The 11,191-nt window shown below is 63.9% G+C and overlaps 2 protein-coding genes across 4 annotated transcripts; both read left to right on the top strand.

Moving 5' to 3' along the window:
• The first annotated feature begins 5,287 nt into the window (after positions 1-5,287).
• On the top strand, positions 5,288-10,236 carry ACHE (acetylcholinesterase (Cartwright blood group)). Of its 3 annotated transcripts, XM_040972885.1 has the most exons (5): positions 5,288-5,385; positions 6,763-7,860; positions 8,188-8,672; positions 9,149-9,318; positions 9,924-10,236. In XM_040972885.1, exons 2-5 carry the CDS (start codon positions 6,793-6,795, stop codon positions 10,043-10,045), a joined length of 1,845 nt encoding a protein of 614 aa, XP_040828819.1. In that variant the 5' UTR covers positions 5,288-5,385; positions 6,763-6,792; the 3' UTR covers positions 10,046-10,236. The 3 variants fall into 3 exon arrangements, with proteins under 3 accessions (XP_040828819.1, XP_040828818.1, XP_040828820.1); XM_040972884.1 differs by lacking the exons at positions 5,288-5,385; positions 9,924-10,236 and adding an exon at positions 9,423-9,652 and having other exon boundaries at positions 6,766-7,860; XM_040972886.1 differs by lacking the exon at positions 5,288-5,385 and having other exon boundaries at positions 6,769-7,860; positions 8,452-8,672.
• A 14-nt stretch (positions 10,237-10,250) lies between these two features.
• Positions 10,251-11,191, top strand: UFSP1 (UFM1 specific peptidase 1 (inactive)). Its single transcript, XM_040973701.1, has 2 exons — positions 10,251-10,268; positions 10,322-11,191. The coding sequence occupies exons 1-2, from the start codon at positions 10,251-10,253 to the stop codon at positions 11,108-11,110; spliced, it is 807 nt and encodes a 268-aa protein (XP_040829635.1). The 3' UTR covers positions 11,111-11,191.

The raw sequence follows: 11,191 nt of genomic DNA on the forward strand, positions 1-11,191 counted from the left end.
TTAAGCCACAGTCTGCCACATTGGCACCCCATACACGCACTAGTTCAAGTCCCAGGTGCCGCACTTCCTGGCCCAGCCCTGGCCAAAGTGGCTATCTGGGAAGTGAAGCAGTAAATGGAAGATCCTCTCTCTCTCTCTCTCACGCTAGCCCATCAATGTCAAATCTGAATCCAGGTCTGAGGCTGTCAACTTGCCAGAGGCAGGGTCAGCCTCGTGCACAGAATGACCCTGGCATCAGTTTTGCTTTCCTGCCTGTGATGTGGTAGTGACATCAGGGCCTACACCCACTTCCCGCCCTGAGGCAGAGGAGTTCAGGGAGATACAAAGTGCCCAGGAAGATGCTTACACACACACACACACACACACACACACACACACACACACACACACGAATGGACAGATGGCTGGGTCACTCATGGCCACACCCTGCTGACACCACCCATGCTGGAACATTCACGGAGGGGCTTGGCAGCACGACAGCTGGCCACAGGGCCAGCCTCACAACCCACCCACCCCTGAGACAAGCAGAGGGATTCCAGGAAGGTCCTCCCCATGTCTATCTGCCCTACCTCAGGGTCCTGAGCTCCCTGCTCCTGGGCCCACAGCCAAGGTGGCTGTCATTGGGCCACCCGACACAGTCATAGTGGTCAGGAGTTGCTGGGAAGATTTTTTTTTTTCCAGGAATTCCGTGGGCATCAAACGCTGCTGATAGCACCTTGTGCCAACTTGCCAGCTGTTCCCAAGACACGTAGCTAATGTGTAATCTAAAACCCGCATCAAGAGTTGGCTGGGCCTGAGCATCTGAGCGAGCTTCGGGCTGGCAGCCAGGGACAATGCAAGGAAGTACAGAGTCACCCTGCTGGGTGCAGCATTCCCAAAAGGGCAGCCAGGAATCCTGAGAAAGACCCCGCCCCCTTCCCAGCAAAGGGCTGGGCAGAGAGCTCCCAGCTGAAGGAAAAAAAAAAAGGGGGTCCAAGAGGAACAAGGCCATGTGGGAAACCTGTACTAGCCAGAACAGTTACGATGGCTGCTATAAAGTGACGCCATCAGAGGCCAGCTCAAGAAAGAAAACAATGGTGTGAAAGGCACCAGGCCAGCACACGGCACAAAGGAAATGACAGTGCATCTGGCAGCAGTGGCTAGAGGGAAGAGGGACTCTGGCAAGCTGCCACCTCTGCCAGGCGACACCACCGCTTGGCGTTGGGGTGGCTGGCCCATGACTTCAGCAGGCTGCCCCCTAGCCTCAGACACGAACACCCTACGACAATGTCTTTGGCCAAAGTCCACTCACCCCTTGACTAGGACCCCAGCAAGTTTGTCAGCCCCACCCAGGCTGTTCCTTCTGCATCCACACACCCCCTCCTCCAGGTACCCTGGCCCTGGCTCTGGCCCTAAAGCACACAGCCACCTTGGCCATCGACACACGCAGCTGGAGGCAGGGGGTGCCAAGGTCACAGAAATCTCGAGAGGGAAGCTGCACCTGACAGAAGTGGGTGGGGCAGGGAGAGTGGGTGAAATGCCCTGTTTTTTTACAGAAAATTGACAGACTGCATTTTCTCATCATCTGGTTCACTCCTCGGAGGCCAATGCCAGCCAGGGCTAAACCAGTACCAAGCTGGGAGCTGGTAACTTCATCCGGTAGCTTCATTCCCATATGAATGGCAGGGACCCAGCAGCCTGAGCGAGCTGCCTCCCAGGTGTGCATAGGAGGAAGCCAGATCCGAAGCAGAACTGGGACCCATGCATTCCAACATGGGATGTGGGGTGTCCCAAGATACATCCTAACTATGGGACTACATGCCGAAACAATGAGAGAAAGAGCAAGAAGAGCGAGTTGAAAGTTCCTACATATTTATTCTCATTTTTCTTAAAAGGCAGAGACAGGAAACAAGAGAGATCTTCCATGTGCTGGTTGACTCCTCAAATAGCCACAATAGTCAGGGCTGAGTCAGCCCAAAGCCAGGAGTCAGGAGCTCAATCCAGGCCTCGCATGTGAATGACAAGGACCCCAGTTCTTGAGCCATCACCTACAACCTCCCAGCTTCTAGCAGGGAGCTGGAATTAGAACTGGAACCAGGACTGGAATGAGACATTCTGAAGGTGCTTTAAATTTTTAAATTTACTTAAAAGAATTATAGCAAAAAGGGAGCAACAGAGAGAAAGATCTTCTTTCTGCTGGTTCGCCCCTCAAATGGCTGCAACAATCAGGACTGGGTCAGGCTGAAGCCAGGAGTTTCATCCGGGTCTCCCATGGGGGTGTGGGGAGGGGCCCAAAAACTTGAGCCATTCTCCACTGCCATCCCAGGTCATACGCAGGGAGCTGGCTCAGAAGTGGTGCAGCCAGGACACAAACTGGTGTACACACAGGATGTCAGGGTGGCAGGCTGCAGCATGAATGCCTTGTAGGTCTCTTCTATAAAGCACACAACACTTCTATTCTGTTTTAAATTCTTATTATTTGGTTTTCTGTCTCACACAGCTAAACTGGATTTTTTTCTTAAGATTTATTCATTTTTATTGGAAAGTCAGACATACAGAGGGGAAGAGAGACAGAAACATCTTCCATCTGCTGTTTTTCTCCCAGGTGGCTGCAACGGCTGGAGCCGATCCAATCTGAAGTCAAGAGTCAGGAGCTTCTTTCTGGTCTCCCACGCAGGTGCAGGGTCCCAAGGCCTTGGGCCATCCTCGACTGCACTCCCAGGCCACAATCAGGGAGCTGGATGGGAAGGCAGGCCGCTGGGACACAAACGGCGAGCATATGGGATCCCAGCATGTACAAAGCAAGGATTTCAGCCACCAGGCTACCACACCAGGTCCTGGTTTGGAGGTTTTTTTTGTTTTGTTTTGTTTTGTTTTGTTTTAAGTTGAAAACAGAGGTCCAGACAAAAAGATCTTCCCACGGGTTCACTTCCCAGGTGGCTTCAAGAGCAAGGGCTGGGCCAGGCCAAGTCAGGAGTCCAGAACTCAATTCAGATCCTCCAGTGGGTAGCAGGAGTCCCAGGAGTGGGGTCATCACCTGCTTCCCCCCAGGCTGTTCACTGGCAGGAAGCTGGAGCTGGAAGGGGAGCTGGGATCCCAACTCCAACACGGGAGGACCATGCCCCGAGAGGCAGCTCAGGTCCATGTCTGCTCCTGCACCAAGGCTTAACCAGGGGCAGAGTAAGGACTGCGCTGGAAAAAGAAGGAGACAGAGATAGCAGCAAAGTGGGGCTGTTCTCTCAGGTGGAGAAGAAGCAAGACCAAGAAACCCCTGGACAGACAGAGGCAGCCAAAAGGCCCGCTCGCACCTGCCCAAGACCCATGGAGACTTACCTGGCTGGGCTTCGAGCGCCCCCTGCCTTTCCCACCTGCAGGTGCACCTGCGAGCGCAGGACACCTCCCTGGCCCCCAGCTTAGCCCCTACCTGCAGGTGTGCTTGCCCCTCCCTCAGCCTTCTTCCTGCACGGCCCTGCCCTCCCAGACCCAAGCAGCTGGAGAACTCTGGCATAGCCAGCTGCCTCCTCTCCCTTGCCTCATATCCTGAAACGCCAGGTCTTCCCCAGCCTTGCTTGCTGACCTGCCCCAAAGAAAGCGGCTGAGTCCCGACTGATGGGCAAGACACTTCCCGACCCTCTCCTCTTTTCCCAGGCACCCCAAGCAAGCACTAACCCCCACAGACGCCACCTGGTTCACGCTGATCCCATGAACACATATTCAGGCACTGACCCCACCCAGTTGAATTCAGGGTCTCCCTCCTGGAGAGTCCTAGCCCAGCCTGAACTCCAGCAGCAGCCCCTTCCAGCCTAAGTTAGCACTGGTCTCCCCTGATCTGTGTCCCTCCCACGGGCCTAGGAATTCACGACTACAGAGATTTGGAGATTCACCACCTTGGCACTGCCCCTAATCACTCTTCCATCATTGGTGACCATCACGCTAATCCTCACTACCCTCCCCTCGAGCCTCCTTTCCCAAAAGGCTCCGTATACACACACACACACACCCTGTCCATCTAGCTGGCCCCACAGCCCTGCGCCTTGGGCTTCAGGAAGCACGGGGCGACCTCGATCTTCCCGACCAGGTAGGTGCAGAAAGTCTCAAGGTCCAGATGGGGACGTGAGGCGCGAGCGGGTCCAGAGGGTGAGAGTGAAACGCCCTAACGCCACCCACCCCACCCCACCCATCCCCGGCTGGTCTCTCAAGTTGCTGCCTTGCGCTCCACCTGGCGGTCGCCGCTCAAGAGCGGACCGAGCGCGGGTGTCCCAGCCTGCGGGGCCACTTGCGGCGGGACAGGAGCGCCTGTCTACGGAATCCAGGAGCCGAAAGATCCGGACTCGAGTGAGGACTGGAGAAGCACTCTCCATCCTCAGCTAGATCCCGCGAGCCCACGTCGCTCAACCGCAGTCCGACAGGTGCGGAGGACGTAGCGGCCAAGGCGAGCGTGCGTGCGCGCGCGCGCCCGCCGGGCCCCGCATCGCCGCACGCGCGCACGCCAGCCCGGCGCTCGCCTGCACGCCAAGGCCTCGTTTCCCCGCCTCGGCCCGCGAGCTCTGGAGCACGGTCCCCCGCGGGAGGGAGGAAAGGACCGTGACGCGGAGGACGCTGCTGGGCACCGCGCTGCTCGCTGGTGTATTGCAGCATCCCCGGAGCCGGACAGGGGCGAGCCCTGCAGGGCGGGGCGCGGTGCCCCTCGGAGCAGGCTAGGGGGCTCCCTGGCCTGGCCGCTCCCACTTGACGCTCGCTGCAGCCAATGAAAGCTTGGCCTGGTGATGTCATGGCCCGACCGGACCCTGGTGACGAAAGTCCGAGGTCACCCGTCAAGGGACCGGTGCGAGCCCACCCGCGGGGCTTCCGGAAGTTTCCACTGCGGCGTAGCGCGGCCTCACCCGCAGCCGTGCGCGTGCACCTGCGATGGCCTTCCTGGATGTCCCCGAGTCACCCCCCTTCTCCCCTCGGGGGTCCTGAGGACCACCCCCATCCCTCGCCCACGTCTCCATTCCCACAGGTGTCCGTCGTCCCCGGCAGTGTCCCACGTCACCTGCTGTCCCCGGAGGACCAGCAGACCTCGAGAGGGTCCCCGGCCTCACGTTCGCGTGCCGTAGCGGTGGGCTAGCCGTCCGTCCGGTTCGCGTGGGCGCCCGGCTGGCGTCCGTCCCCCCGTTTCTGTGCGCCTGTCTGCGTCCGAGCCCCAGGGTCCCGGCCCCGAGGGGCGGGGGGGCGGCGGGAGGGGCGGGGGCGGAGCAGTGGGCGGGGGCGGGCGGGGGCGCCGCGGCCCGGAGGGGGTGTGTGCGGGGGGCCGCGGGCGGCGGCTGTCAGAGTCGGCTCAGCCTGCGCCGGCGAACGTCGCCGCCTCCAGCTCCCGGCGCGGCCCGGCCGCCTCAGGTGAGCCCCCGCCCCGGCCAGCGGCCTGCCGCGCGCCCCTGCGGGGAGGGAGGGGGTCCGTGCGCCCCACGCGGGACCGACCCCCACACACACACACACCCGGGACGCCCCCCGCCGCCGCGCCTTCACCTCCCCCCCCCCCGCGCCTCCTTCGCCGGCGCTCACTCACCCGCGGCCCGCGGGCCAGCCGCCGCCTCTCCGCTGCAAAGCCTGCAGAGACCCCCTCGCCACCGCCGCTCGCCCCCCCACCACCCAGCCTGGAGCCACTGGAAGATGCCCCTTGTTTGGGGGGGCAGAACCCGAGCTGCGCAGGTTCCTGGCGTCCGGCTAGGGAAGCCCCCAACCACCCCAACGCCGGACCCCGACGCCGGCGCCCCAGCGCAGCTCGCGGCCGAGCCCCCTCCCCTCGGAGAGGCCCAGGACCTCCTGCAGCGGAGACTCCGGAGCTATTTTGGGGAAGGGGCGGCTCAGCGGAAGCCCCGAGTTATAATTAGCCGCACTCGGGTTTCCGAGTTAATCTCCAGCGGCCGCGACGGCCACGCAGCGCAAGGGCTGGGTGAGGGGTGACCGCCGGGAAAGGGGGGAGTTCCGACCCAGGGAATTTTGATCCCTTGGCTGGAGGCGCCGGAACCGCAGCAGCTGCTGCCCCTAAAATAGCGCCCCCGCCCTTCCAGCCGGGGATCTCCGGAGCTGCGGGAGCGCTGGCGTCCCCACTCGCCCTTCATGCCCCTCCGCCCTGCCCGCCAGCCCCCAGACCCCCCACCCCAAAGTCGCCGGCTCCCGGGTGGGGAGCACCGTCCTTGACTGCGTCTCCACTGACCCCCGCTGGCGGCGGCGCGCACTGCAGCCGGACACGCTGACGGCTTGAGTCTTTGGGGGGCCAGGGCATGCGCGCTGGGGGGCTGGGGCCGGGGTGAGGGGGTGCGTGTGCCGAGCCAGACGATGGAGCGGTTGACGCAGGGTGGACAGGATGTGAAGTAGACAGGATTTGAGAGAGCACTGGAGCTTGGGGCTCCCTGAACGCCAAGCCCACCTACCCTCGGGCACCCCTCACCACCCCTCGGTCTTGACCAACCCTTGGAGAGGCTTCCCCCCCCCCCCAGGGCGCCGCCCGTTCGTGAGGGACCCGCCTCTGTCCTGTGCCCTGATGTCCGCACTGCACGCACTGGGCCCTGCGGGGAAGCCTGCGTTTGCGGGGAGGGTGTGCGCCCGACCTCTGCCCCTTCCTCCCTCCAGTCAGCTTCCCCGGCTCCGTTTCTCTCCTCCTCTGGCCGACCAGGGCCCCACCTCCTCTGTGACTAGGCGATAACGCCGGGGCGAGAAGGTTGCCTAATCTGCAGCCTGCGGACTGCTCCAGGGTGGGGAGAGGGACCTTCACCCCTTCCTTGCCTTTCTTTCTCCCAGCAGACGCCGCCGCGGCCTGCCCTGGCAGCCATGAGGCCCCCCTGGTGTCCCCCGCACACGCCCTCCCTCGCCTCCCCACTGCTGCTTGTCCTCCTGGCGCTGCTGGGAAGAGGGACAGAAGCTGAGGGCCGGGAGGACCCAGAGCTACTGGTGACGGTGCGCGGGGGCCGGCTGCGGGGTATCCGCCTGAAAGCCCCCGGAGGCCCGGTCTCTGCTTTCCTGGGCATCCCTTTCGGGGAGCCTCCGGTGGGCCCCCGGCGCTTCCTGCCCCCGGAGCCCAAGAGGCCCTGGTCGGGAGTGCTGGACGCCACATCCTTCCAGAGTGTCTGCTATCAGTATGTGGATACCCTGTACCCTGGCTTTGAGGGCACCGAGATGTGGAACCCCAACCGCGAGCTGAGCGAGGACTGTCTCTACCTCAACGTGTGGACGCCCTACCCCCGGCCTACAGCCCCCGCCCCAGTCCTGGTCTGGATCTACGGAGGTGGCTTCTACAGTGGTGCTTCCTCACTGGACGTGTACGACGGCCGCTTCTTGGCCCGGGCAGAGGGCACCGTGCTGGTGTCCATGAACTATCGGGTGGGCGCCTTTGGCTTCCTGGCCCTGCCGGGCAGCCGGGAGGCCCCGGGCAACGTGGGCCTGCTGGACCAGAGGCTGGCACTGCAGTGGGTGCAGGAGAATATAGCAGCCTTCGGTGGGGACCCCGGGTTGGTGACGCTGTTTGGGGAGAGTGCAGGTGCGGCCTCCGTGGGCCTGCACCTGCTGTCCCCACCCAGCCGGGGCCTGTTCCACCGGGCAGTGCTGCAGAGTGGTGCTCCCAATGGGCCCTGGGCCACGGTGGGTGTAGGCGAGGCCCGCCGCAGGGCCACGCTTCTGGCCCGGCTGGTGGGCTGCCCCCCGGGTGGCACCGGTGGCAATGACACAGAGTTGGTGGCCTGCCTACGGACACGGCCAGCCCAGGACCTGGTGGATCACGAGTGGCATGTATTGCCGCAAGAGAGCATCTTCCGTTTCTCTTTTGTGCCCGTGGTGGATGGGGACTTCCTCACCGACACTCCGGAGGCCCTCATCAACGCTGGAGACTTCCAGGGCCTACAGGTGACTGGAGTGGCTGGTGTGGGGAGGGGAAAGGCAGGGGGCAGGGGGAGACATTCTTCCTCCAGGACACACCCTTCCCCTCCCTCAGGGACTCAGGCATGCAGGCTCCTCCAGACCCACTCCTGGGGGGAGGGCCGGGAGGGCAGGGCCTATGGGTGAGTTTCCTCTTGTCTCCAGCCCTGCCCCACCTCACATTCTGGCTTCAAGGTTCTGATTCTATAACCGTTCACTTCTCTCGTCTCTGGCTGTCTGCCCCTCTGTGCCCGTCTGCCCATCTGTCTGCCCCATCCCTCCCTCCTTCCCCTCCCCTCCCTTCCTCCCCACCAGGTGCTGGTGGGTGTGGTGAAGGATGAGGGCACCTATTTTCTGGTTTACGGGGCCCCAGGCTTCAGCAAAGACAACGAGTCTCTCATCAGCCGGGCCCAATTCCTGGCTGGGGTGCGGGTCGGGGTTCCCCAAGCCAGCGACCTGGCGGCCGAGGCTGTGGTCCTGCATTACACAGACTGGCTGCACCCCGAGGACCCGGCACGGCTGAGGGATGCCCTGAGTGACGTGGTGGGCGACCACAACGTAGTGTGCCCCGTGGCCCAGCTGGCTGGGCGCCTGGCCGCCCAGGGTGCCCGGGTGTATGCCTACGTCTTCGAGCATCGTGCCTCCACGCTCTCCTGGCCCCTCTGGATGGGCGTGCCCCATGGCTACGAGATCGAATTCATCTTCGGGCTCCCTCTGGAACCCTCGCTCAACTACACGGCCGAGGAGAGGACCTTTGCCCAGCGGCTGATGAGATACTGGGCCAACTTCGCCCGCACCGGGTTGGCACTGATGGCTGGGTGGGAGGCAGGGGGCTCAGGATAGAGGCAAGACAGGAACTTGGTGGGAGTGGGGGAGAAATAGGCACAGAAAGGAGACAGTGATGTGAGGAGGGGTGTGCAGATCACAGGATGCATGGAGTCTGTGAATGGGGCCTTCCTAGCTGGGCCCCCTGTACACCTCTCACTTGTCCAGCATCAGGCAGCTGTTGCCCAAAGTGGTTTTGCAGACAAGATTGGCCCTGGTCACGTAGGGTTTATCAATGGCACAAAGCTGTATGGGAGAAGCTAAGATGTATCCAGACGCCTGAGGGCGAGAGGAGGGATTCCCAGATGCTGGGAACACGGGAAAGGGCGGAGAGAAGGAGGTGCCCGCTGCTGTCCTCTGCCCATCCTCACCCCTGTGGCGGGGTGTGGCGGGGAGAGGCAGGCCTGCGGAGATGGGGATACTGAGCCTTCCCTCTCCCTTCCGCTTGCAGGGATCCTAATGACCCCCGCGACCTCAAGGCCCCGCAGTGGCCCCCGTACACCGCAGGGGCGCAGCAGTACGTGAGCCTGAACCTGCGGCCTCCAGAGGTGCGGAGGGGACTGCGTGCCCAGGCCTGCGCCTTCTGGAATCGCTTCCTCCCCAAACTGCTCAGCGCCACCGGTACGCGGGGGGCCATCGGCCCATGGCTGGGAGGAGAAGGGACGAAGAGCGAGGGGGCTGGGAGCCGCCGGCTGTAACCCCTGTCTTCTCCCCCATCCCACCAGCCACGGAGGCCCCCTGCACCTGCTCGGGCCCCGCCCACGGGGAGGCCGCCCCGAGGCCTGTGCCTAGCCTCCCCCTGCCCCTCTTCTTCCTGGTCTTCCTCCTCCTCTCCCAGCTCCTCGGGCTGTGACCAGTCTCTCTTGGGCTACACTCATCTCAGGGACCCCCTCCTCTATCGAGGACATCCCCTCCCTGCTTCCCTCCCCCTCAGACAGGACTTGGCGGGAGTGGCCGGGGACGAGGTGGGCTCCCACCCATCTCAGGAACCCACATCCCTTTATTGTTGAAATGGGAAAGCCGACGTTCCTGGCAGGCCGGTACTAGGGGACCAGGGCCCTCACAGTGCTCCCCAGGGGGCTATAACCGTCAATCATTTCTGTCTCTTCTCTCCTCCTCCTCCCTTCTGGTCCCCTGTGGCCCCCCCCGCCTCTGCCTCCTGCCTGCCTGCCGCCTCTCCTCCTTCCCGTTCCCATGCGCGCCCCCGTGGGGCGCCCCGAACACAGACACGCTGGACGAGGCGGAGCGCCAGTGGAAGGCCGAGTTCCACCGCTGGAGCTCCTACATGATGCACTGGAAGAACCAGTTCGACCATTACAGCAAGCAGGACCGCTGCTCCGACCTGTGAGCGGCGCGCTCGCCGCCCAACGCGCCTGTACATACTGTTATTTATTGACGGGCTGGGCTCCAACACGCGCGCTCAGCCCCTGCGCCCCCGCCTCCCCCGGGGCTCCCCCGTCCTCTGCATGTCTCGGGTCGAGCTCCCACCCCCGCGGTGCCTTCGCCCCTCCCGGGCTGCCAATAAACTGTTCACAGCCACAAGGGCGTGCGCGATGCAGGGCGGGGAAGGCGCCGGAACACGCCCCCCCCCGTGGGGCGGCAGGAAGGACTCGCGCCTGCGTAGTGCGGCCCGGCGCGAGGCCTTGTGGGAGCTCCGAGGCCGGCCCTTTCCGGCGGCCCGCACCGCGTGGACGGTCCTCGCGGGTCCGGCGAGCGCGTCCCGAGCAGCTCGGAGCCCCGACCTTCCCGTGGAGTTCCTGCCGCCGCCGGCGCCCTGGAGCCGCTGCGGGACGTGCACCTGGGCCTGGCCCCGCCGCGCGGCGACCGCGCCAGCCTGGCCGTCCTCTCGGGCCACTACCTCTACTACCACTACGGCTGCGACGGGCTGGACGACCGGGGCTGGGGCTGCGGCTACCGCACGCTGCAGACGCTGTGCTCGTGGCCGGAGGGCCAGGCCGCGCGCGTGCCCGGGCTGCTGGCCGTGCAGGCGGCCCTGGAGGACATGGGCGACAAGCCACGCGGGTTCCGGGGCTCGCGGGACTGGATTGGCTGCGTGGAGGCCAGCCTCTGCCTCGAGCACTTCGGCGGGCCGCGCGCGCGCCTCTGCCACGTGCCCCGCGGAGCCGGCCTCGCCGGGCAGCTGGAGACGCTGCACTCGCACTTCACGGGAGGAGGGGGGCCCGTCATGGTCGGGGGCGACGCCGACGCCCAGTCCAAGGCCCTGCTGGGCGTGTGCCTGGGGCCCGGCTCTGCTGCCCATGTCCTCGTACTGGACCCTCACTGCTGGGGCGCCCCGAAGAACCCCAGCGAACTCCAGGATGCCGGGTGGGTGAGCTGGCGGGAAGTGGGCACGGCCTTTGACCCAAGGTCCTTCTACAACCTGTGCCTCACCAGCCGTCGTGCCTCGGACTGAGGGGAGGGGAAAAGGCCACTATCGCTGAGAATAAAGCACCTGCCCAGTGCACCCTGCCCCGCGGGGGTGTGGGAGGCAGCA

The sequence above is a fragment of the Ochotona curzoniae genome, unplaced genomic scaffold, assembly GCF_017591425.1.
Source record: "Ochotona curzoniae isolate NIBS_2020 unplaced genomic scaffold, NIBS_Ocur_1.0 contig_2321, whole genome shotgun sequence".
In the NCBI taxonomy this organism is placed as follows: domain Eukaryota; kingdom Metazoa; phylum Chordata; class Mammalia; order Lagomorpha; family Ochotonidae; genus Ochotona; species Ochotona curzoniae.

Coding starts and splice junctions, on each gene's coding strand:
- ACHE (XM_040972884.1), top strand. CDS start 6,793: ATGAGGCCCCCCTGGTGTCCCCCGCACACGCCCTCCCTCGCCTCCCCA. Junction 7,861..8,187: donor GAGACTTCCAGGGCCTACAG/GTGACTGGAGTG, acceptor CCTCCCCACCAG/GTGCTGGTGGGTGTGGTGAA. Junction 8,673..9,148: donor GCCAACTTCGCCCGCACCGG/GTTGGCACTGAT, acceptor TTCCGCTTGCAG/GGATCCTAATGACCCCCGCG.